This window comes from Marmota flaviventris, chromosome 13 (assembly GCF_047511675.1).
Source record: "Marmota flaviventris isolate mMarFla1 chromosome 13, mMarFla1.hap1, whole genome shotgun sequence".
Taxonomy (NCBI): domain Eukaryota; kingdom Metazoa; phylum Chordata; class Mammalia; order Rodentia; family Sciuridae; genus Marmota; species Marmota flaviventris.
In genome coordinates this window covers 72307158-72333791 of record NC_092510.1, presented here as the reverse complement: position 1 = coordinate 72333791, position 26634 = coordinate 72307158, and the positions used below count along the sequence as shown (strand labels likewise).

General features: G+C 41.2%; 2 protein-coding genes across 2 annotated transcripts; one reads left to right on the top strand and one right to left on the bottom strand.

Moving 5' to 3' along the window:
- Positions 1-5246: 5246 nt before the first annotated feature.
- Sec61b (SEC61 translocon subunit beta) lies at positions 5247-13636 on the bottom strand. Its single transcript, XM_027930979.2, has 4 exons — positions 13526-13636; positions 13234-13331; positions 8697-8798; positions 5247-5533 (listed from the first exon to the last, which is right to left on the bottom strand). Exons 1-4 carry the CDS (start codon positions 13526-13528, stop codon positions 5446-5448), a joined length of 291 nt encoding a protein of 96 aa, XP_027786780.1. The 5' UTR covers positions 13529-13636; the 3' UTR covers positions 5247-5445.
- Positions 13637-13959: 323 nt separating this feature from the next.
- Alg2 (ALG2 alpha-1,3/1,6-mannosyltransferase) lies at positions 13960-26520 on the top strand. The gene is made up of 2 exons (XM_027931033.2): positions 13960-14326; positions 16850-26520. Exons 1-2 carry the CDS (start codon positions 13979-13981, stop codon positions 17750-17752), a joined length of 1251 nt encoding a protein of 416 aa, XP_027786834.2. The 5' UTR covers positions 13960-13978; the 3' UTR covers positions 17753-26520.
- Positions 26521-26634: the final 114 nt, after the last annotated feature.

Genomic DNA, 26634 nt, shown 5'->3' with positions numbered 1-26634 from the left:
TGTGTTTCAGATCCAGGTTCCGCCTTTCTCAAGAGGAAGATAACTAGAATGTGTAAAATCAATGATCAAAAAGTCGCTTTGAGAGAAAGAAAGAGATAATGCTGGTTTCTTATTTCTCAAGGAGAGGTGTTTGAAAAATAAAAGTCATCCAGGCTAAAGGTGGGGAAGAAGTTTCAGAGTAGAGATTAGGAGGCTGCATAGGAGATGCAGATGTGAAAGAACCAGGGAGACCAAGAGGGGGATTTTGAGCAGCACCGCTGGGAATTGACGGGCTTTCCTTTTAATACATTGTGTCTGAGTTTGCTAGGGCTGCCATGATGAAGTACCACTAACAGGGTGGCTGAAACAACAGACATGCACTGTCTCATAGTTCTGGAGGCTGGAAGTCCAAAGTCAAGGTGCTGGTGGGTTCGGTTCCTTCTGAGGGCTCTGAGGAAAGAGCTGCTCCTTGGCTCATAGATAACAGTCTTCCAATTCACATGGCATTCCCGATGTGGCTACTTAGGTGCACCCTTGCCCCTCTCGGGAAGGCTCCAGTCCTATTGGATGAGGCCCAGTTTAATTCGACTACCTCTGCAGATATCTTTTAGACAGATTAGGTCACATTCTGAGGTACTAGGGCTTGTGACTTCAACATAGGAATTTGGGGGGACAAAATTTAACCCATAACAATGTGGAAAAACTTAAGTAAAAATCATAATTTTAGTCACTTCTGTCAGAGAACTATTACTTGGCACACAACTTTGTACACACCATACCCCTGGAACAACTGACTTATAGAGATTATAAATAAAAGAACAAAAGAGAATAAATTCAAAACATCGTTCTGCCAGCTACTTCTCCCTATTCTATTTCCCCTTAAATTCTCATGAACCTGTTGAGTTCCTCCTAAATTAACAAGAGTAATCCATTTCATTTTTACTAACCTTGAGGCCCTAACTCCTCTCCATGACTAACATTGCCCACCGGTGGAAACCCCCCAGTTCATCTGCTCCCGTAGCCTACCATGTAGGGGGCCAGTTGGCCACAGCCAGGCTCAAGATAATGTTCACAACACAGCACTGGGAAGAAGCCCCCAGGCAGGAAGAAAGAAGCCTAGTTCTGGCCTCTACTCTGGTATAGACATGACATAATTTCAAGTAAGCTGCTCCCTCTCTCGGCCCATCTCCTCTGTGGTACAATGGAGAAGAGCCATGAACTCTCACCTCTTCCAGCTAGGGGATCCCAGGACCCCTGAGCTTTCCTCTGTTGAACAGGTGACCACACAGTATGATTTTCCAGCAGCAATCCCTCCCATCACTGCCCACGCACTACCAACATACTAGTTTGATCTGTGGTCCCAACTACCCAATGTCACCAATGGCAGGGGGGCTTTGAAAGGGTTCTCCATAATCACATAGTTATTTATAATTGGTAGTCCCAAGTGGGAACAGGATTTTAGCATTCGAGAATGAGATATAGACCTCCTTCCCAGGTCACTTCTAAAATCCCACTAAGAGGGCATGGCACTTAGAGCTCAGCAAAAGTTTGCTGAATGAATAAACACCATGCTTCCCCCACACCACAGAGCCACAGAATGAACACAGAAGAACTGAACTAGACAACCAGTTCCTTCACACTAAAAAGCTACTTAATGCCTGAAACAGATCACATGATAGTGTGGCATTTCGTTGAACTGTATTACTTTTTAAAGTGCCATTGTCAAAGTCTGTGTTGTGACACCCATCCCTTACCCACATCCCAATTCTTCAGAATTCCATCTGTGTGACTCTAGTGGGTAAGTCCAAGATGTGAAGTTAAGTCCCAGCTTTTCCACTTACCAACTGAGCAGCTTGGACTTCAGTTTACTTCTGTATAAAATGGGGCCAACAGCAAACTCCTCATTTGACTGTTAACTAAATTTAAAAAAAAAAAAAAAAACAGCGCACAGTGCATACACCCATAGTTCCAACTACTCAGGAGACTGAGGTAGGAATACCTGAGCCCAGGAGCTTTGAGACCAGCCTGGGCAACCATTATCTCTAAAATTATTGAAAATACACACTTAACCATTAGCTACTTAATAAAGCACTATTATTTCTTTTTCCTCATCTAATCTTCCTTTTTGGTGGGAGTTAACACCCACATACTCATTTACACATAAAAACAATAAGCCCTAGAAAGGAAGCAAGTCACCCAGGATCTTGCAACTGTTAAATTGTAGGCCCAGGTCAGAAACACTTCTAAGTCCAGAAGATGGGGTACAGTAAGTTTGGAAGTCCTAGAAATGCACCCAAAGAGTCAAACAAACTTGGTTCTGGCCTGAACCCTCTTCCCCCAGCACTGGAGGGAGGGACAATGGCTCTGGAGCCCACAAGAACATGGCTCCATGCATTCAGGAGCTCCACAGTTCTAAATGTTTGCTATTCAATGAAGCCAGCTTTGTGGACATTTTCAACTTGATACCAACATTTGCATGATTTCAAAATGTTTTCCAATTCTTCCTGTGGGAGCCCTAGCTCCTGGCACCTGTAAAAAAACTAAAGTATAAACTAGGAAAGGTGTGAAAACTGGAGCTACAGGCATTTTAGGCACAGAGCTGCTTCCCCCAGCCCAGATATCCTAGTCTGTCTGTCCTTCTCTAGTCTCAAGAACTTTGGAGCTTTTCCCTAACACCATTTCTCCAAACCACAGTTAGAAATTAACTCACTTTCCCAATTTTGTTTAATTACTTGGAGTCAGCACCTACTGGCTTGTGGATCCACTCAAAAATGATCAGAAGGATAGCCCACAGTGAAGGGTGCTGGAGAGCATTCTTTGGGCCAACATAACCTTAACTCAGGTAAACATCTAATTTGTTAGGCTTCTGGAAAAACGATGATTAGCTTATGGTTCCCTGGAGCTCAGCAAACAGTAGTCTAGAAACACCTATTTAAAAAGCAAGAGACACAAAATGTGCTTTCCACATGAAATGCAATGACTTTTCAGTCTTAAAAAAGGATCTTGACATATGCTACAGCATGGATGAATCTTGAAGATATTATGCTAAGTGGAATAAGCAGGTTACAAAAAGACAATATGAGGAACTCATATGAGGAACACAGTCAAAATCATAAAGACAAAAAGTGGGGTGGTGGTTACCAGGGACTATGAGAAGGGAAGCTATTGTTTAACAGGTAAAGTTTTCTTTTTGCAAGGTAGAAAGAGTTTTAGAGGTAAATGGTGGTGATGGCTGCACAACATGAATGTACTAACGCCACTGAACTGTTCTCTTAAAAATGGGTAAGATGGTAAATTTTATGTGTATTTTACCACAATAAAAATTGGGGGAAAAAAAAGAACAGCTTGAACACTTAAGATTCTCAGTAATGGTATTAGCATTGTACCACTGAGCCAAAAGCAGCGACATAATAAATGTTGTCTTATCTCTACACCCAACTCCCAATTTTCTTTCTCCTCCTTCTGTTGAATGAAGCATCTCCTCATTCTGCCACTGAAAACTAGCATCTTCTTATAAATCACTGGATCAGAAAACTCAGTGGCTTTCAACTATCCATTCACTAGAGACCCTGGCTAAGCAGACGAGTGCAACAAAGACGATGCAGCCCTTGCCACTAAAGAGCGCCCCCAAGTGGCTGCAGCATCCCTGCCTCCAGGGAACACACACACAATTTCTTTTCCAAATTAAGGGCATAACTTTTCACCATTATTAGTACTGCCAATCTGAATATCAGGGGAAAATTCCCTTATAGATACTGTCATATTTAATTTATTCTAAATGAAATCAAGACTTTTCTCTGCATTTCAAAAATGAAGACAACTGCTTTGTGCAATAAGCAATTTGCAGGATACAAGGCAACTAGTTTTTCATCAATTATTTCCCAATAAAATGTCATTTGTTAAGATTTGTAACAGCACAGATACTAACATATTGCTCTAAGAAATGCTTTATAGCCAGATGCGGTACTGCCCGCCTATAATCCCAGTGGCTGAGGAGGCTAAGGCAGGAGAATCTGAGTTCAAAGCCAGCCTCAGCAACTTAGCGAAGCCCTCTGCAACTCAGTGAGACCCTATCTCAAAATAAAAATATACAAATGGGTTGGGGATGTGGCTCAGTGGTTAAGCCCTGGGTTCAATCCCTAGTACAAAAAAAAAAAAAAAAAAGTTTTATAAAGATACATACTTCATCATTTAAATTTAACACTTTGGCCACTTATGGTCCTATGGACACAGTAGGACCACACAACTACTATGTGGTTATGATTTTTTTAAAGAACTTGGATATCATTTAACTGTTCAAAGGATTTTTAAAATTGGCTTTAGTTGGCATAGTGGCACATGCCCCTAATTCCAGCTAACTGGAAGGCAGATGCAAGTTCAAGACCAGGCTCATCAACAATAACAAGACTCAGTCTCAAAAAAAAAAAAAAAAGAAAGAAAGAAATAGGCTTAATGTGAGAAGGATATATTTTTAAATTGTCTGTTTTTCAACATATCTCTTCATTGTTTTGTGATTTTGTTGGACAATAATGTACTTTACAGGTCCCACCACTTCTTTGGAAATTGTGGTTTAGAGTCCTAGACTCCTGGAACGTGCTACCTTTGAGCAACTCTTGGTAATTCCTCAGGCCTAACAGTAACTGAACACTTAATCAGAGTGTGGCAGCATATGCTAAGCCAATCTTCAGAAACTTTTATTTTGGGACTGGATTATATCAACTCATTGTAGAAATGCTAATATCTCACTCTGATTATAAAGGTCTTTAATTCTCAAAGTGAAAACAAAATTTTATTTGATAAAATCTAATTTATCAAATAAATCCCTTTAAAATAGGTTTAGAAATAAGAGGTAAGTGTACTGTACAGAATTAAGAACTGGGAGAAAGAAGAGGCAAGTTATTATCTATGGTTTTAGAGACAAAGAACAGAATGAGCAAATATTTCATCCAAGATTTCTGATTTCTGACTTCCAGGACTGTTCCCCTGTACCAGCTGCCTTTGAACACAGATCTGCCTCATGGGAGTCATAGGCACACTCCTTGCAAACTGCAGAATACCCAAAATGACAATCACCAGGACAGAAATAACTTGAAGAAAACAAGACAAGGCCAATTAAAGTATCTTGGATTTGAATGACTACAGGGTTGTATAAGGAACTGCCAGCCCAACAAAGAACACAATCTCCACAAGACAAATTTTCTTCATACTCACTTATAAATCTAAAGGTAAAGAGAATAAAGGCCTTAACAGTGAGGCATCAGCAATGATTTCCAGTATAAATGAATTACAAAGTTTATTAGTCATAGAAAAAAATGATTCCTCAATATCAATTCTTGTTCAGTTCCCTGTAAAACAATAAGCTTACAGAAAATTTCTTTCTCATGAACAGAAAATCACTATACTTTTGGTCCAAGATATGTTGGGTTTTTTCCTTCTTCTTCAGTTGACAGATGGATGGAGCCGAATCTATGAACGAGTGTACTTGCCCCAAATGTGCAACATAAATACAGAAGCGATGAACAGAAGACTCATAACCAATACTGGAACAGGGCCACTAGAAATAAGAAGAGAAGGCATGCTTACTTTAGTGATAATATAATATTATATTTAATACTAAAGATTGCCTAGGAGTAAAGCGGGAGGAAGGGGGAAGCACTTAAGATGCATTCAAGAGGGAAAAAAAGGCAAGTAAACCGCTTTTCTCAAATTAAGACTTATTTAAAGACAAACTTCATTGTTTACTATAATGTATTAGATATGCAAAAATAAGTATCACATTATATAATTCAAAAGTGTTTTTAAATATATGATACCATTTGATTTGTACAACAAATTCATGACAAAGGAATACAAGTATTAATCTCATTTTATAAATAAATAAAACTGAGGCTCAGAGAGATTATTATCTTCCTAAAAACACACAGCCAGAAGACCAAGAGAGACTTAGACTCAGGTATTCTGATTCCACACATATGCTCACTTTGCCATCTCAACATTTTCATCTTCAAAGAGCAAACACTCTAGGCAGCATGCAATGAGTCTGACGTATATTTATATATTAATGTAGGAAGAAAAGAGATTTTACTCGTCTGCCTGTTATGGTTTGGATCTTTAATATCCCCCAAAAAGCTTTGTGTGTTAGACAATAGAGGAATCTTCAGAGGTAAATGAAAAGATTATGAGAGCTATTTAACTATCACTGGATTAATCCATTTAATGGATTAAACTGTGAAGTGACTACCACATATATTGTAGACAGGTGGGGCATGGTTAAAGGAAGAAGCTCACTGGGGTGGGGGCTGTGGCCTGAACTATATCTATCCATGCTCCCTTCCGATGGTCTGCCCCCAACCATGAACTGAGCAGCTCTCCTCTACCACACCTTTCTGTCATGATGTTCTGCCTCACCTGGGGTCCAGAATGGAGTTGAACCACCATGGACTGAGACCTCTGAAACTATGAGGCCAAATAAACTTTTCCTCCTCTGAGTTGTTCTTATCAGGTATTTTGGTCACAGCAACAAGAAGCTGATTAACACAGCCCTTCCCTAAATGGAATGTTTTTCCAATTGGGAATTGTTCATGGGTTCATTAAAGAACTCCCTGATCTTCACAAGCTATGAATGTGCATTTTAGGACCCCACCTCTATGTCTCTTCCTGCCCTCACCACTTTTGGGGAGTTCAAGATGTCTCACTTCATCTTCCAGATACAAATAGGGAGTGGAGAGTAAGAAAGACCATAGAAAAGAAATCTTCATAATCGTCAAGGCAATGGAAAAACCCCAGTGAGGTAGCAGGAGTAACAGAGACCATGACTGGACAATGAATGATGCACAGAGATTAAAGTCTTCACTACACTACTATTTTGTTTTTCCAAAATACATACAATTAAGGGTGTAAATAAATTTAAAGGCATCTGTACAGAGACTATCCTCACGCTGCACTGGATCTTACTTTCTTTAAGGCAATGTTGGAGCAGCATCAGCCACAGGGCATAATGCTGAGGGAACAGCTCACAGAAATAAAGTGCTAGGGCTTGGAAACCTGCTCTGTCACTCACAAGCTGTGACTGTGGCCCCCATTACTTACCTTCTTCAAGTCTGAGTTTCCTCATCTATAAAGTGGAAACAATCACAGTATCTCTTATAGGACGGCTGAGGTATAAAGTACATTAACACACATACAACACTGACGTATAGTAAGCTCTCGTAAAATGCTGTCAACATTAACTTGAAATAACTCTGAACTCCTAGAATGAGCAAAAAACAAGCTCCAAGATGTTGCTTGACTATTCCAAGATGTAGATTTGTAGGTAAAAATTCCCAACTGTGTCCTTTCACCAAAAATCCCTATCTCTGATATGATAAGAATGTGGTATGACATCAAGGAATAGTCTCTACCAATCCTGGGGGGGACTTACAAGCCTGGTTGCATCACAGCAAGGAGCTCAGAGCAAGCACAGGAAGATTTACCCACAGGAAAACAGGTTTCCCACCCACTTGAGAAGGAAGAGTTTAAAATAAATCCCCTGGACATCCCAAGAGCTATTGAATTCAAAATTCCTCTCTGAAATACTCATACCAAAAGGTTGTCAGTCAGAATGATACTAACTCACATATCCCCAACTCCCCAAGTTATTTCCTAAATATATTCTTACATTTCAAATCTCTAATATAACAGGGAAAAAAATCAATACATGAATTAAACCAAATATCAAGAATTTTAGGGAAGCCCCATAAACAATCTATAATCCAAGTAAAGCTATTGGTCCAATTAAACTAATCCAATTTGTCTCTTTTCTACCAGACAGACATGTAAATAGCATGGGACTTAACAGAATATCTGGTTCCATCTTTTTCTGTGTCTTCAGCACGTCACTTTGCCTCTCTAAACCTGAGCTTTACCATCTCCAAATGGCATTATCTCCCACCTCACAGGACTGCTGAACAGATCAAACCAGAAAGTAGATACTCAAGTTCTTTGCAAAGCACCAAGTGCAATGCAAATGAAATTTGCCATAATTATTCCAATTCCTCACCCCACTGAGTTTAGTCAGGGAAAAGCTATAAGTAGCAGTGTTCTGGAGCCTACTCATCAGGAAACCTGATCTGGGACTAAGTCTGCCACAGTACCAGAAACCCTGGCAAGCAAGGAAAGCCAGGTATGGTCTCCTGGATGCCCACTTCCCATCACCTAGTGAGCACTCCCCAAGTCTGAAAACTTGGCAAGTGATTAGTTCATCTTCCCAAATCCACTCACCACCCACCAAAGGCAAGGTGACTAGAGGACTTTTGGTAACATAGTATAATGGGAAAACATCCATTAGGCCTTAATATCAGTGAATGCCTCCAGCAGAATGCTGATAAATCACCTAATTTGAATGTTTACTCCTACTTCTCAGTGTGGGGCAAGAACACTGAAGAAATTGAAGAGCAATCATCTAATTAATCAGTATCCCCTCCAGTTCTCTCTGTTCCTATCACTTACTCTGACATAGCTACATGATGAGCTCCCTCTCCTTTCACTCACTCCATGAAGAGATGTCATTCCAGGTCCTAACCTGGCCAACCAAGTGAAAAATAAGCAAACCAAATTGAGCCAAATTGACACAAACGAAGCTGTTGTGAGGAGCCAAGTGCCACATGTGGCAGAGACAGACAGCACTGCTCTACTCTGCCACACTGGACAGATACACAAGGTCTGCTCCCAAGACTTACACTTTGAGCCCTGGTGAATCTTCTGTGTAGAATCGCCACATCCCCCCAGTGCCTGCTGAAGTCGTGCGGCCTGCGCTCCTTGTTCCACAGCTGGCATTTTTCCTGTGAAAGAGAAAAATGTTACCAACAGACTTTTCTTGGAAATTCTTTTAATAGGATTATAACAAATGCTACCATGATGTGGTTAAAGAACCAATAAGAAAAATTTTTTTGCTATTAAGACTCAAATTCCTGCTTTTACTGTCTGATCATAACCACTATGAAGTAAGCACCTGTCTCATGGCAATGTATACAATAACCCTAAAAGGTAGTTACTATTTCTCATTTCAAAAATGAGGAAAATTAGATTCAGAAGGTTAAGCAAAGTGTCTTAAGACCACATGGCCAGCAGGTGGCCAACAGGGAATGTGGACCCAGTTCTGACCCTAGCACCCATCCATTGCCCACCATATACAGTCTTCTAATTTGGACAGCGCATTTCAGTTTCTGTGTACATGTATTTTGGTGAAGTCAAGTAATAAACCTCTGTTTTAAAATGCCCTAAATCTATATAATCAGTCTTAAAATCCTACTTTAAAAGATATTCAAATTACTATATTTACTAAAAAAAAGAAGAAAAAGCATAAGCTTCAATTATATCCAGGTTCCAAAAATGGAATATATTTTATTTTATGAAAAAGAACTTTGTAATTTGTTTTTGTCAATTTTATATACTGACCATACATCTTGGACAGAGAGATAGGATGTGAAAAATGGAGAAAACACCCAAACAGAACTGTCCTCCCAAAGGGACAAGGCTTATAAGATGAGGTATAGGACAGGCAGCCCTGGCAGACAGCAGACAAGCAGCATTGATACTGCTGACCAGGAACAGGCCCAGGGAGTCCATTCCCTCCTCTCTGGGGTCACCCCTCAGCCACTAGGGAACCCCACCCAGCAATTATCCACACATTATCCCAATCCCAGCTGCTCATCCCCACCCTGTGCTAGTGTATAATAGGGAGGTTAGTAAGTGGTGGAAGGAGAAGTCAAAAGAAATCTTTTCCAGCCCACTTATCACCAACTCAGAAGTCCTAAGTGAGCAGAAATAAAGAGCAGAGAGGGAAAACCCTGTCTTATTTCCTGCCCCCATTTTTTTCACAACTTTAGAAGTTGCATTTATCCACTCATTTGTTACTTCATTCTTATTTATTATGTAAACAAGTTATGCACTTATAACCAAGTCCCAATATACACTCCCTTAAAATACCATTCCAGTAGATGTGGACTGCAGGTTCTAGATTTTTGAAAAAGGAAAGAGTATATTGGGAGGAAATGCAAGTGAAAACCCAATTCTTCTTGCTTTCCTCCCAACTCTGGTCTTAATGGCCACCTCACCCCGCTTTTACATCACACTCTAAATGCAAAAAGCATTGTCTACAGCTCAAGGAGCTTTCTCTACTGATGAGGGGATGAATCAAGGTCTACTTCCAGTTTGGGTTCCAGCAGGAAAAGCTATGTTCATGATATAACTCTGAAAGCAATTAGTGTCAAACAATAATTTTGGTCTATGTACTAGAGAATTATATTTCAGACACATTAATTATGGGCTACTTGGTCAACTAGGCACTTACAACTCTATTTGTATAACTGTTTCTATGGAAAAACTCATTGTGAATAACAAATGTAATTTACAGAATAATTCATGCACTTTGAAAAGCTTTCACTCAAAGATAAACAGCCTTTAACCCACGTTGCAGGTACCTGAAACTTTCCTCCTTGTTCCTAAAGAGAAATTTGACCTAAAAGGTAAAACCCATTGTCAACATGGTAAGTCACTGGCTCAGCCAGGACTAGGACCCACATTCTTGTCAATATTCTCTCAATTTCCTGCCTTCAAAGTTGGAATTACAGCACCCCCAGCAGAATCAGTGTAACCTCTTTTAATATTTCTTACATCTGGTGGTACATGGGACACAGCAGAGGATTTGAAAATCAGGGCCCCTAGAAATACCAAAATATAGTCAAAATACCTCATTCCATCACTAGGAACTAAGCAGAGGTTAATAACAGAGCCCACTTTAATCTCTTAAATTTCTATTTGAGATCTATTTTATCAATTCTTTCTGGCCTGTAACTGCCTTCCTCCTTCTATAATAGTTCATGCTGGCTGTTTGAGAAACAAGCCAAGTTCACTGACCTCAGTTTTACACTTAACCATTCCTTCCACCTAGAAGTCTATTCCTCTCCAGACCACCTCATGATTTGCTCCCTTACTTCTTTCAGTTCTCTACTCAAATACCACTCTGAACACCCTATCTAAAAACACTATCCACCCCCACCCTATCCCTACACTCTCTATTCCCCACTCAGCTTTATTTTCTTCATAGCCTTTACTGCCTAAAATTATGTTACTTATTTATTTGGCTTGCAAAATAAATATGCCACACTGGCATACAAGGTTCATGAGGACAAACCCTGACTATCTTCTTCACAGATATATCGTTCAAGCTACAACAGTGTTCGGCATGTAGTAGACCCCTAATAATTACTTGATGACCATCTTAATATACTACCATCTTAATATTCCTGAATCCCATTAATTCTGCTTGAATACTGTGTAGCACTTCAGAGTTCTACAGTTTTTAATGCATTATTGTTACTTTTCATCCTCACAGAAAGGTCCTTTTACCTTGAATCAAGCAGAGGAAAGACTCCAACTCCAGCCCAATATCATTTAAGTCCTGCATCACTTCTATTACTTCATTCATGTAGAATGCAAATCTTCAAACTATAACAGCATTATTATTAACCATTAGCTTCAACTTTTTCTCAAAGACTTACAAAATGTGAATATGTTCTTAGCCAATACTTTTACATTATATTCTTGAAGTAATACTTAACCAGGACCAAACCTGTAGAATAGACTATTGCAGGGTCTCTCAATGACATAAAAATATTCTCAAGGGCTGGGATTGTGGCTCGGAGGTAGAGTGCTTGCCTAGCATGTGTGAGGCACTGGGTTCAATCCTCAGCACCACATAAAAACAAAATAAAGATATTCATCTATAAATAAAAAATAAATTTAAAAAAAATGTTCTCAGTTACGGTAGCCCTACCATACTGAACCTAAAAGATGACATCAACTTTTTTTTCACAACTTTAGAAGTTGCATTTATCCACTCATTTGTTACTTCATTCTTATTTATTATGTAAACAAGTTATGCACACAGCATATTTATATGTGTGAGTTAAACATTTGCTCTTTCTCTAAAAACTCTCAAATTGCCAAACTTCCCTGCCTCAGTACTGCCAATTCTCTCTTCAGGATACTCTTTCTGACAGGCCTATTAGAATTTCTTGTTCTGAGTTGAAATAGTTCATGTACTTTCAAATCATCAGTTTTAGATTTTCTTCCATAAATCTAGATTTTCTATCTTAATCATCCCTCTTCACATCCTTAAGGAGAGTTTTCATAGATCCTAAGTTCATCTCCTCTCTAGATGCCACCTTACTAGTTACTTCAAAAATCCCAAAACACTAGGGTTGCTTGATCCCTTCATTAATTCATCATTTTGTTAGGACTTATAGAAAATGGGGAGAGAGAAGACTTGAGCAGTTGCTCTATCAAAACCTAAAGTAGGAGATAAATATGGAAACATAAGTGGTCTTAAAATAACATGAACAAAATGGTATTGGGGGGGGATAGTAGCTACTCTGCCTACTGTCAGAGGTCTCACAAGGAAATAACCTAAGCTAGTTTGGGAAAATAAATATAAACTGGGGGTGAGAAACCAAGCTAGGAGCTAGTCAGTTCAAAAAACAGTAAAAAAAAAAAAAAAAAAAAAAAATTCACTAATGGTAGATTACAGAAGAGATGGAGGAGAGAGGTTAGACTGGAAAGACCACCAATCCTTGGTGTCGCTCTTTTCTAAATGATCAGCAAGGAAAAACTAACAAAGAAACTAATCAGAAGAGTAAAGGGGACTGGAGGGTGGATTGGAATGTAAATGGCTTGGACAAAAAAGTTAGCCACTAATGCAAAAGTAGATGAAAGGACACGGGAAATGGAGAAGAAATGAACTAATGAGAAGATTTTTCATGCAGAATTTAAAGTCTAGTATATGACTGCACGGAGAGCATGAGAAAAAAAAATGATGCTTAAGTTTCTGGTATTGAGTGAATGACTGCATGGCAGTGCCATACGGAAGTAAGAAGACACTATGGGGTGGGGGGAGGCGGTTACAGTTAAAGGAGAAAGTTTTGCCACCAAGTTATTTTAAATTTAAGTGTGTAGGGAACCTCCTGATGGTAATGTGAGGGCAAAAGCTCAAGTTCACAGACATTAGTTTAATGACCTCATTTTTTCAAAGTTGTCCAGTTTAGTTTTTATTTTTTAAGAGTGGCACCCCCTGAGTTCCCTCCCAATGGTCACGTCACCTCAGGCTCATCTTGCCCTTGTAAGTCTTACTATCCAAAGGTCTCCTCCCCTTATCCAACGAATCTCAGGGCACAACTCTCCGAAGTCCGCCAGAGGGTGGGCCGCGGAGATCCTCACCTCTGCCGGACAGTGGATCCCGCCGCCCGGGCCGCCACCGCTTTGCTGGGAGAACGCCCAGAAGAGCCCACGTTAGTGCCACTGGGGGTCGGACCCGGCTGCAGAAGGAGAAAAACAAGACAGACGGTGAATGTCGCGGGCCCACCCCGGTCCGCTGGCTGACACCGCCGAGACCGGCACCCGCATTCGAAGCTTGGGGAAGCAGGGGAACCCCGGGGGAAGAGCGAGACACAAGGCAAGAGGCAGCACTCCCGGGAGAGGCGGGAGTAAAGAGAAGTCTGGGGCCGCATACCATGCTGAAGGTAGACAGGGAACTGAGGAGACGGCAGGAAAGTTGCCGGTCGCGTTGAGAACCCACGGGTAGAGAGACTGGCCCAGGCCCCGCCCCCAAACCTGCTGGCAGGGTCCTCGCTGACTCCAAGGACGCTAGGGTTGCCCCACGATATGCCTGTAGAAATCCTGCTTGTAGCGACTTGGCTGAGTGGAAAGCACAGACCGTCAGTATCCTTTCCTTGGTTAAAAGCTTCCTTCACGGGGACAAATGTCTCCCACAGGGAGGCTATAGCCAAGTCAGACGAGAAATTTTCTCCGGCAGTTACTAGGCGACCACATATTTGTGCTGATGTGTCCTAACGGACGCACGCGCGGCGGGGCGGAGCCAGCCCTCAGTGGCCAGCGGGTTCCGGGGGCGGAGCTTGCGGGAAGCCCTCTTTCGGGCTCGGGGTGTAGACGCGGCTTCCGGGCCATGGCGCAGAGGCAGGATCCGGGAGGGAGTCCTGGGCCCGGCCCGTCGGTGCTGTTCCTACACCCAGATCTGGGCGTCGGCGGCGCCGAGCGGCTGGTGCTGGACGCGGCGCTGGCGCTGCGGGCGCGCGGGTGTAGAGTGAAGATCTGGACAGCACACTATGACCCGGGCCACTGCTTCGCTGAAAGTCGCGAGCTACCCGTGCGCTGCGCTGGGGACTGGCTGCCGCGCAGCCTGGGCTGGGGCGGCCGCGGTTCTGCGGTCTGCGCCTACGTGCGCATGATCTTCTTGGCGCTTTACGTGCTGTTCCTCGCAGATGAGGAATTCGACGTGGTTGTGTGCGACCAGGTGAGGAGGCCACCGGGCCTCGGAGGGAGGACCTCTGCCCAGTGTAGGTCGGAACTGGCCTGTAGACCGCGATTGAGACTGTTTTCTAGTCGTTGCGTGTCGCAGGGCTCACATTCCAGGAAACTTTCTTCCTGGAGCCCTGAAGTGGGGCCAGAAATCTGCATTTTAACCAGGTCTTCGGGCGCTCTGCCACAGATGGGACTTGGGGATAGCCCTAAAGCACATTAGCATTAGCGGTCCACTTCTGTCACCTTTTACATCTAACTCGTGTGTTGTCTTCCCTCTTTTCCATTATACTCCTTGACTCTGCTTCCAGGCCACCCTAATCCATCAGCAATGTCTTGGTGTTAAAACACGAAGCTGGGAGGTCGAAGCAGGAGCGTTGTGTGTTCAAGACCAGGCCGGGACAAGATTCCGTCTTAAAATTCAAAATACATTAAAAATAAAACACCCAACTAAACACATTATATCCCCGATAAAACTTTAACATGGCTCCTTATTGGTCTTTGAGGGAAAGTCCAAATTCTTTACCTGTGGCTATTCTAGACTTTTTTCCAACACTCAATTTTTCATTTTAAAAAGTAACATTTCTTCAGGACTTTTAATTTTAAACTAAAATGTTAAGTAGTATTAAAGAATACAGTGTAAAAGTCCTGTATCCTCCCAAAAGTTGTGGCATACCAGTATGTGTGTATCTGTTTATAGATACATCTTATTTGTACATAATTGGGATTATGACATACCTACTATTGAGCACTTTGCTTTTTTTCAGCAAAGAGAGAAATAATTTTAATATTTTTTAGTTTTCGGCGTACACAACATCTTTGTTTGTATGTGGTGCTGAAGATGGAACCCGGGCCGCACGCATGCCAGGCGAGCGTGCTACCGCTTGAGCCACATCCCCAGCCCAGCAAAAATCTCTTATTTGGAGAATCTTTAGATATCATTACAGAGATTCACTTCATTTTTTTTAATGGCAGGAAATGCACTTTTGTTTGAATTTAACATAATTTATGCATTCTGTTGAAGGATGCTGGTGGTGTGGTAAACATTTCTACACTTTTTTGTTAACTTCTGCAAACATCCTTTGAGTGAATTCCTTGAAATAAAGTTGTAGGTCAAAGAGCACTTCATTTTAAATGTCAGTACTGGTCACCAAATTTGCTTTCTAAAGAGGTTGTGTGGCTTAAATCTCCCTCAGTCTGTGATAGAGCCTATTACTCTGTGCTCTTGTCCACATTGAATATCATCAACCATTTTAATCTTTGCCAAACTGATAAGTGGAAATAGCATCATATTTGCATTTGTTTCCTTAATTATGACTCCTCAATTACTTTTTTGATCATCCTTGCTTATGTGGAAGTCATTTCTTTTCAAAAAATGCAAACATTCCAAACACCTGCATGTGTCAGCCAGTTGAGATATACTGGGTAGAGAAAAAAAGGGGGCTTGGAGGTAGGAATATTCAAGTTCTATATCTGCTGCTTTAAGCAGGTTTGTATATATTTGCACAATATCCCTAAAGCTCACCTTCTTCAAATGTTTTAGTTTTTTTGTTTTGTTTTGTTGTTGTTTTGTGGTGCTGGGGAATGAATCCAGGGCCTTGTGCATGCAAGGCAAGCACTCTACCAACTGAGCCATATCCTCAGCTCCTTCAGGTGTTATTCAAGGGAGCGGGGGATTAAGTGATTTGTAAAGGTTACCCAATAGGAAAGTCTCTGGTAATGTTTGTAGTTCATTCTCAGTAATGATTTTGATTGATATTTATGGAGCACATTCTGTATATTAAATTCTTAATATAAATTGGTAAGTATAAAAAATCAGTACATTTCATAATCATAAAAACTATACTAGTTTTTTGTCTAATGATGGTCACCATGTTACATAGGAAGAAACTGAAATCCAAAGAGGGGTTGATTATTTGATCATGGTCACACAGTTAAAAGAACTGAGATTTAAACCGTAGCAATCTTGATTCCAGAATCTGTGCTCTAAACTACTGTTGCTCATTTATTAATTCCTTAGGAAGAGAAAGATCCCACAGCTACCTTGTACAACATGGTAGCCACATATGGCTGTTGAGTACTTGGAACATGGCAAGTCTGAACTGAGATATGCTGAAGTATAAAATATAAACCTGATTTTGAAGATTTAATATGAAAAACAAGCATTTCGTTCATATTTTTTAGAATTGATTACATTTTGAAATGATTAAAATATATTAAAATCAATTTCATCCTTAAATGTTGAATGTTACTGGGTTTTTATTTTATTTCTGTTGGATGACACTGAGAGGAAACCACTGGACTTGAAGTGTTGAATGCTTAGCACACATTCTGCAAATATCTGCTGCCCTTCTATATACTAGTCATTGTACTGGACTTAGAAAGGAGGATACAAAGCAAATCAGAAGTGCCCATGGAGCCACCCACTGGTAGGGAGGGCAGGTTGTCTGTTCTTCTGCTGTGGTTGAGGCTGAGTTGAACAGTCACTTTATCTGCTGTTAATTTTTGCTTTGGTTAGGTGTCTGCCTGTATCCCAGTGTTCAAGCTGGCCAGACGGCCTAAGAAGATCCTGTTTTACTGTCACTTCCCAGATCTGCTGCTCACCCGGAGAGATTCTTTTCTTAAAAGGCTATACAGGGCCCCAATTGACTGGATAGAGGAATACACCACAGGCATGGCAGACTGCATCTTGGTCAACAGCCAGTTCACAGCTGCCATTTTTAAGGAAACCTTCAAGTCCTTATCTCACATAGACCCTGATGTTCTCTACCCATCTCTGAATGTCACCAGCTTTGACTCAACTGTTCCTGAAAAACTTGATGACCTAGTCCCCAAAGAAAAAGAATTCCTGTTCCTCTCCATTAACAGATATGAAAGGAAGAAAAATCTGTCTTTGGCACTAGAAGCCCTAGTACAGCTACGTGCACGATTGACATCTCAAGATTGGGAGAGGGTTCATCTGATCATGGCAGGTGGTTATGATGAGAGAGTCCTGGAGAACGTGGAACACTATCAGGAATTGAAGAAAATGGTCCAGCAATCTGACCTTGGAGGATATGTGACCTTCCTGCGGTCCTTCTCAGACAAACAAAAAATTTCACTCCTCCATAACTGCACATGTGTGCTTTACACACCAAGCAATGAACACTTTGGCATTGTCCCTGTGGAGGCCATGTACATGCAGTGTCCAGTCATTGCTGTTAATTCTGGTGGGCCCTTGGAGTCCATCATCCACAGTGTCACAGGGTTTCTGTGTGAGCCTGACCCCTTGCACTTCTCAGAAGCAATAGAAAAGTTCATCCGTGACCCTTCTTTAAAAGCCACGATGGGTCTAGCTGGAAGAGCCAGGGTGAAGGAGAAGTTTTCTTCTGAAGCATTTACAGAACAGCTCTACCAATATGTCACCAAACTGCTAGTATAATCAAATTTTTTAAGCTCTATGATACAGTTTTGGAAAAAAAAAAAGTAGAAATCCAGAATCTAGCACAGAAGAGATTTTTTTAATAAACCCAAGTCTTGAATGTGAGCTCTTCTTCCTATATACCACAAATCCCTGTCTCAGAAAAATATTATGCTATGTATATGCAGTGCATACTATCCTGTATCTTTTATGCTATCATCAATCCAAGTCTTACCAGTATGAAATTTTAAAAAGTACAAATCCATCTTCAGCAAAATATTGTAATTATATTTTCTCTGGATTATTGTTTCTCTGCATGTGAATTTTGAATTATATTATGCCTTAATTGGTTTTGATGGTTTAAGTATATCATCATCAAAGTTCATTAATTTGATTTTACGGCATAATGAGAACAGGGTTACTGTAGTGTTAGGAAATTTTGTTAGACTTTTGTCTAAATTCACAGCAAGAGTGCTCTATTTTTTGTTTTTATTTTTTTACAAAGATGATATTGTATTTTTGCACACTGAGACATGACAATAAAAAATTTTTATCAAAAGAGGAGACAAAAGATTAGGTTTTGGCTTCCTTGATCTGTGTTGGTGTTAGAAATATAGGTAAGAGCCAAACCTGAAATTAGAAAGCTGAGTAAACTGGATGTTGACCGAAGAGGTCACATTGTCACAACGTGCAACATGCACTTTGTTTAGGACCTGTTTCCTGATGTTGTCTGAGTTCCAGTTTTGTTAATATCTGTTATATTAACTAGGTTCCTACTAAGTAAACATAGTACATAATTATCTGTCAAGGCCTGGCTTAAATGCCACTGCTGTGAAGTTTGCCTTGACCCTCCACTTACCTCTCAAACTGGAGGTAATGTCCCTTTCATATATTCTAGGACTCTAACCAGTCCTAGAATTCAGTATTCACCTATTGGTCTAAGTACAAATAGTAAACAAAGCAAAATTTTCAGTGTATTTAAAGATAGATTAATTTTTTGAAAACTAGCAAATATTACTAGTCAAAGGCTCCATGTTAATCATCTCTTAAGAGCACAAATTGAGAGCCAACAGCCTGTATGGCCTGAGGAAAAGTTATCTCTGCACCTCAGTTTCTTTATCTATGGTAAATAGGATAATTGTCCTGTCATACTTTCCTCATAGTGTGATTATGACAGATTTCAATAATTTAAAGTACTTAATAGTTGGTACATAATGTTAACTGCTGCTATTTTGCAATTTGGGGATATGGAAATTATTACAAGTTTTATGTAGGTTCATTCCACACTACCATATTTTGGGGGGATTCTTTAGAGGTTGAAATTTATTCATCATGTGCATCTGTATCACAAGAGTATTTTATCCACATAACACCACCAAAAGGCGTTCTACAAAGTGAAGTGCCAAATCAATTCCATTTTCTTTGGCATTGTGAAAGTTCACCACCCAGTAAACTAGGTGATTCCCCATTTTGTGGATTGGTGTGCTGTGTTTATGGGAATTGTGTCTTTCCAGAAAATCTGGTGACTGGCCACTGGGTTTAAGATGAGCAGAATTAATGACTGTCACCCCTTCCAAGCACTAACGATCTGCTTATTTGACCATTATTTTATGCAGATCCTTTCAAAATGGAATAGATGTGTTCATAGAGCTTTAGTTTAGCTTGACTTCATTACCCTCAGCCCCGGTGGTGACACTAGGTCTTCACAGTCTGAGAGGATTGCAAACCCTTGCCTGCCGTGAGCTTTCAATTTTTTGGGGGGGGTACCAGGGATTGAACTCAGGGACACTCGACCACTGAGCCACATCCCCAGCCCTATTTTGTCTTTTGTTTAGAGACAGGGTCTCACTGAGCTGCTTAGCTCCTCGCCATTGCTGAGGCTGGCTTTGAACTTGCAATCCTCCTGTCTCACCCTCCCAAGCTGCTAAGATTACAGGCGTGTACCACTGCACCCAGCAAGCTTCCATTGGCTCCTGATTGGATGCCAGCTAAGAATGGAGTTTTGCATACAAGATGTGTTCAAATTTCTAACATGTGAATTAGGGAAAATCAGTGGAACTTTGGAGGTGACTTGTCAGGGACTTCATCAATAATAAGCCTAGTGCTTAAATAATTGGCTCTTCTCTGTTTGCTCGGTACAACAGGAGATACAGAGAGGACAGCTCATTCCATCCTCTCATTGTCTTGGGAGTGTAGATATATTTCCCTTTGTAGATAAGTGTAGTTTAACAACTTGCCTGGGTCACAGTTTTTGAGGGATAGGCAGAGTCTCAAGGCTCTGATTCTGAAGTCCCACCTCCTCAGCAAGCCCCATGTGTGGTCATGTTGCACATAAATGTAATTCACCCACCTCCCCCTGCACCTCTGCAGGGGCACTTGCTCAGATACACCAGTTAAGAAAGACTTTGTTCTTCATTTTCTCTTCTCATCTTTGGGGCCATCTGTGAGATGGATATAATTCCCCGTTTTATGCACAAAGTTCGGACAAGTGAAAGAGTACCAAAACTGAAAAGGGACTGAGCCAGGTGTCAGTGTTACTTGGTCCATTCAGGACTCCACACAGAGCAGAATTTCTCAGCCTGCTTCCCTTAGATATGAAGAAATATTGTATGTCTCTCATACATACTCGTCTGGTGGGGGGCTGGGGTGGTCATGTTGCACATAAATGTAATTCACCCACTCAACTAAGGGGGAGCAGAATTGCAATTCTTCCTGCCTGACAGTGATCCAGTGACTGACAACTGAGCCCCTATGGGTGGCCTTTAGAGTCTGCAAAGCTCATTCCAAGTTTCCCATTGGTAGGTAATAAACGTGAGCAGTGGGAACATGAAGTTAAGGGGATGATTCTGTAAACTGGGCCAACTGAGCTGACCCCCACATGATTTCTTGTAAAAGGCAATTTACTTGCAGCCTTGGCTTAAGTCAATAGAAATGTCACATTCCTCAGCATACAACCTATGATCTGCAGGACAAATCCAGACAGAAAGTCTCCCTGCTGGTAAGAACACAGGTTACCTAAAGGGGGGGACTTTCGTTATCCTTACCCAGACTAGATTCCAGAACTCAGGGAGACAAAGAAGTTCCAGTTAGAATCAGTGTGGGCTGAAGTGACCCAAAGCTGCCTTGGACCTTTACCATGAGCAGTGGGGCCTTGGAAGTCTGAGGCAGTCGCGCTGTCAGATGTCAAGAGGTGGACTGGGTGGGACTCTGGAAACTTTTCTGGACACTCTTTCCCCTGAGTGTCCCCTTCTCGCCATTTCCTGTCTCTACTGATAAATTCATCTGCTGCTCAGTGACATGTCTGAAATCTTTTCTGGCATGATCATAAGAACCAGTATCAGGAGCTCCATGGCTGCCTCAGCTGTGCAGCAGATCTTTGCTCTGTAATGCCATGTGCTCTTCACAACATCCCTCCAGGTAATTATTACAAACATTTTTACAGGTGGGAAATCTGAGGCTTAAAACCAGGAGGCAACAGAGCAAGAGTTCAAGTCTGGGTCAGTGCAACTGTGGGTCAAGAGTTCTTTCAATTGAAGTAAGAACACCTCCTTCATAAATGCTTCACCTTCTAACCTGCCCCAGGCACCTGGTTCTGTCTGCAATATTCTACATCATCTCCTCATGTTTTAGTCAGCTTTTAGCTATTATGACTTAAAGATCTCACCAGAACAATTGTACAGGAGGAAAAGTTTGAGAGCTCATGGTCTCAGAGGTCTTAGTCTATAGAAGATGGGCTCTACGCCTTGGAGCTTGAGGTGAGGCAGGACATCATAGCGGAAGAGTGTGGCAGAGGGAAACAGCTCACATAATGATCAGGAAGCAGGGACTTCATTCTCCAGATACAAATATATACCCCATAGCCATGCCCTCAATAAGCCACTTCCTCCAGCCACACCCCACCTTTCTCCAGTTACCACTCAGTTAATCCCATCAGGGATTAATTCACTGATTATGCTAAGGCTAAAACCCAGTCATTTCTCCTCCAAACCTTCTTGCATTGTTTTACATGTGAGCTTTTGAGAGACACCACATCTAAATCATAATACCTTCTTTAAAGGAAATGAGGCTCCCAAACACTACTGTCCCCTTTACTCACCCAGTCAACCCTTCTGCCCACCACTACCAGCGTCACTAACTATCCTGTGACTTCCTTTCTTTGTATTTCCAGCTCCCAGATTCAAAGCAAACTGGGACCCCAATGATCACCCAACCGAATTTTCTTTTGCATAGATGGGTAACAGGCCCAGAAAGAGAAAGGGACTTTCCTGAGGTGACAGGACAGTTGCAGCCTCCTCTATCTTCTTTCTGAACCCCCTCCATCTTCTTTTATCACACACACACACACACACACACCTCATTTCCTGCCACTTCCAACTTACTCCTTTGTTCCTAACCTCAACCCTCTACAGCTTTGTTCCTTGTGTGAGTGCCACCATTCAGACACTAGTGCCCTCATGACTGCTAACTCTGGGGTGGGGGCATTTCCCAGTGACAGACCAGTTTCTAACTGTCCTTGGTTAAACAGTTGCTCTTGGGAGGGAAGAGAAGGAAGTGGATTTTATCTGCTGATTCTGAGTCAACAGTCTGCTGGAACAACACCTAGGTCCTTGTCAAGAGAACAGGGGATTAGAGGAGGGGCAGAGGCTTGAGGGACACCACATCTAAACCATAACACCTTCTTTAAAGGAAATGAGGCTCCCAAACACTACTGTCCTCTGGTTCTGTTATCAGAGAGAAAAGACACTAATGGAGGATTATTATGGACCCTTTTAGTTCAGGGACCTTCCCTAAACCTAGTGAAGCAAGGCTGAGAAACAAGGTGCCATTAGGGTTTGCCAGGTTTATGTCAGCAATTTAACCTGAGAGGAACCAGGCCAGAAAACTTTCGTTTGTCCTTTTGTATTTCCTGATAGTCCATAAGTTAGTTTTCTAACCATTTTTGATATTCATAAATTAGGAGGGGTTTTCCCAACAATAAAGTATGTTGGTGCAACGTGGATGAACCTGGAGGACATTGAGTTAAGTGAAATAAGCCAACCACAGGAAGACACAGACTCCACGATCTTTTATAGAGAACCTAAAGAAGCAGGTTCATAGATGTAGAATAGAATAGTGGTGGCCAGAGGATGGGGAGAGTAGTGAGGTGGTGATGGGGAGATTGGTGAAGAGGTACAGTGTGCAGACAGGAGGGATATGTTCTAGTGTGCACAGTGGGGTGACTATGGTGAAAATATTGTATTGACAGGATTTTTATTATTTTCACTACAAAGAAATGATAAATGTGTGAGGTCATGGAAATGCTCAATACCTGATATATATTATACAATATATCCATGTGTCAAAACCATACCATATGCCATAAATGTGTGCTGCTTAGAAAAGGGAAATGCTTGGGAAGCTACTTGATTGGATCAGACAAAGGAAGAGTTACACAGTTGGTCTAGGTGAAATGCAGGGATGCAGCTTTAGGCTTGAAATGCAAAAGAAACCAGGAATTCAAATGCCACCTGAACACCCTTTCTTTATACAGTATATCATTGTCTTTCATTGTAGAGTAGTTTCTTCCTTATGGCAGGAAATGTGGATAAGATCTCCCTCTCACTGATTCTGTTACCAGAGAGAAAACACTAATGGAGGATTATGATGGACCATTCTTGGTTCAGGGACCTCCCTAAACTTAATGAAGCAAGGCTGAGAGACAAGATGCTATTAGGGATAGGCAGGTTCATGTCAGCAACCTAACCTTGAGCCCAGCAACTGGGGCCCAGATTCAAGATTACATAACAGCAGGAATCATAGCCGCAAGAGGAGTTGGGGGAATGGGGTATTATAGAAAGAAGAGCAAGCAGTCCCCTAAAGAAGGTGACCTGGGCAGGCAAGTAAATGTTCTCTCCAGTGCTCAGAAATAGAAAAGCCTTAATAACTTATACCCAAGGGGCCTAGCAAGCATCCATCCCTTCCCACACACCTTCTGTTCATTGCTTCCACTTCCATAATAAATCAATTTTACTAATATAATTTATGACCTACCTTGTGCAAGAAACTAAACTGCACATAAATAAATAGTTTAATACTCTTCAACTTCTCTGTTACTCAGCTTTCTGTCACTATGACAAAACACCTAAGACTAGTCCAATCAATTTAAAATGAGGAAGGTTTATTTTGGCTCATAGTTTTAGAGATTTCAGTTACATGGTTGCTTTTTCCTGTTGCTTTGGGTCTTTGGCAAAACAGCACATCATGGTAGGAGCATGTGGCAAAGGAGAACTTTTCATTTCATGGCCAGGAAGCCACTTATGTTTACAAGTGAAAAGAGAATGGGCTAGCATGCCAATATCCCCTTCAAAGGCACACCACCAATGACCCACCTTCTTTCCACTAAGGCCCCATGTTTTAAAGGTGCCATCTCCCACTAACTCCACAACCTGGAAACCAAGCCTTTTATACATAAGCCTGTGGGGGACATTTAAATCCAAACCAAGAAGCTTATATAATTCTGTAATATTTGATATTCATATTCCCAGGCCTGACTTTCTCTTTTTTCACATTTGAAGAAGTATATCTTACCCAGATTTTTAATTTTTAATTTTTGTTTTATTTTTCTGATAAGCAGAGAAACTTGGACTTAAGATTTGCTCGTTGTGATTTGATCTTTCTTTTTTAAATTTATTTATTTTTTTGATCTAATAGTATTGACATTTAATGCTTCATTAAAGCATTAAATAGTATCACAGAATTTGCTGCTGCATTGTAGCAAAAGCACTTTGGGGTACAAACTGATTCTCACCCACACAAGTGCTCAAGTGCTAGGGGGCTAGGGAGTTAGCTCAGTGGAACAGCGCTTGCCTACCATCCACAAGGCCCTGGGTTAATACTAAGGGCTAAAGAAAGGAAAAAAGGACAACTGGGGTTTCTATTATTATACTGGCATATTATGGACATATACCCTCTGATTTCCCTTCCTCATTTCTTTATTCTTTTACTCTCCATTATTAAATGCTATTGTCCCATTATTTGGGTGTAAATAATTTCAAATATTTTACTCTTTTTTATTTTAATTTTGGCAATATATTTGCTGCAATTGTTTGGGCTTATATCAATACAATCAATGGCTCTCACTGCTTCCTACCAGTGAGACTGGTTCTTATCTGATAGTCTTATCTGATAAACTTATCTGATATTCTTGAGTTTCCACCTATGGTTCAGTGTTTCCTTCCTATTGGACTTCTCTTTAAGTAATATTTTTTCAGAGAGAATATGTAGTGTGCATTTGCATAATTTCCATTGTTCTCCAAAATAAATAGCTTGATTAAAATTCTTGAATCACATGTTTTTCTTTCAAAGCTTTGTAAATGGTATGTCATCGTCTTCCAAGGCAGCCTTTCCTATAGAGTGTTATAGGGAAAATAAGCTGCAGAGATGGTTCTGGAAAAAGAGTTCTGTGGTCCCCTAGATAGAAGAAATGTTGCATTCTATTGGAAATGTACCCTGACAAGTAGTACAATAAAGGCCAGGAGACATCCTGAGGTAATGAAGATGGTTGAACTTTATTTCCCACTCTATTTGATTAGTTATATTGAAAGAACGCAAATGGCCAGTAATATGAGAACTGGTAACATTTGTCACGTTCTTACTCACTTGGCACTGTTCTAGGATTCAGTCGATGTATATCAACTAGTTTAATCCTCCCATCAGCTCCATCTGGTTGGTGGAATTTTCCAACCTGTTTTAACAGATGAGGAATCTCAGGCACAAAGAGCTGAAGAAAACAAGCTAGAAAACAGTGAAGTCGAATTCAAACCCAGACAGCGCTCATCACTTCATTCATCGTCTTAAGAGTTGGAAGGTAAGAGTAAAATAAAAGCAACTTCTATATATCTTTCCCAAGTCTAAAAAACATAGCAAAGCACCTAATTGTACCAGAAGAGAAAGATAACTTTCCACCAACCAGAAATATGTCTTGCTAGACTGTCACGGAATTTGCTGCTGCACTGTGGCAAAGGCACTTTGGGGGGTAATCTGATTATCACCCATATAAGTGCTCCAACTCTGCTTTTGGCCAATGTCCAGGACCCATCACTGGATACTCATCACCTCATCAATTCATCCTCCTCAACTGACGGGAAAAACAACATCCAAATATTCATTGCACATCTGTGCCGGGCAGATTATACATTAGCAATTCAAATGTGGCTGGTGCACTGGCCATTCCTGCAATTGCATCTGCTTGGGTGAGATGCCTTGTTGTCTAGGGTGGATAATAAAGCAACTCAGTCTAATCTTGAAGAACAATCAGCCCATCTTGCGAAGGTGACTGGCTGTGTGTGTTCTTGCCCTGGCAGCGTTGGAACAATGGCCCCATAATGCACTTGACTCAGCTGGCAACGAAGTCCCATCCTGATTAGTAGCCGTGGCTGGTGTCAATCACCACAGGATGCACCATTGTCCTCTGGTCCCCAACACAGTTTATTTACAGGAAAACAAAGGCTTTGGGGGGCTATGGCAGCTTCCCAGAGATTGCAAAATAGATTGAGCTGTCAAGCACACAAAAGTAGATGAAGATTAATGAGTTGTGCGGACAATAAATATGAAGAGATGACCATGAATATGCTAATGGGCATTATCCAGATACACCGTAATTGCTACCAAAATTAAAAGGTGGCATGAAGAAGATGGGTCACAGGGTGACAGGGACATAATCTTGGATGCTTGAGACGCTCACCCCAGATAAGACCCTCTACAGGTTTCCTTTCCCCAATTAAACCATCCCAGAGCACCATTGTCCACCAGCTGTCTGAATAAGCTCCTTTCAAACAGGGTTGCAAGGGGTGGTGTGAGGAGGGAAGCTGGAAAAGTTACTTTAGGGAAAGGTGTAATTAGAATAAGAAAGGTGCTTATCAAAG

Excerpts from the sequence above, each read along its gene's own strand:
- Sec61b (XM_027930979.2), bottom strand. Across the intron at positions 8,799-13,233 it reads GGATCCACTGTCCGGCAGAG|GAAAAATGCCAGCTGTGGAA; the intron begins GTGAGGATCTCC and ends TCTCTTTCACAG. Across the intron at positions 5,534-8,696 it reads GATTCACCAGGGCTCAAAGT|TGGCCCTGTTCCAGTATTGG; the intron begins GTAAGTCTTGGG and ends TCTTATTTCTAG.
- Alg2 (XM_027931033.2), top strand. The coding sequence starts at position 13,979 with ATGGCGCAGAGGCAGGATCCGGGAGGGAGTCCTGGGCCCGGCCCGTCG. Across the intron at positions 14,327-16,849 it reads ACGTGGTTGTGTGCGACCAG|GTGTCTGCCTGTATCCCAGT; the intron begins GTGAGGAGGCCA and ends TGCTTTGGTTAG.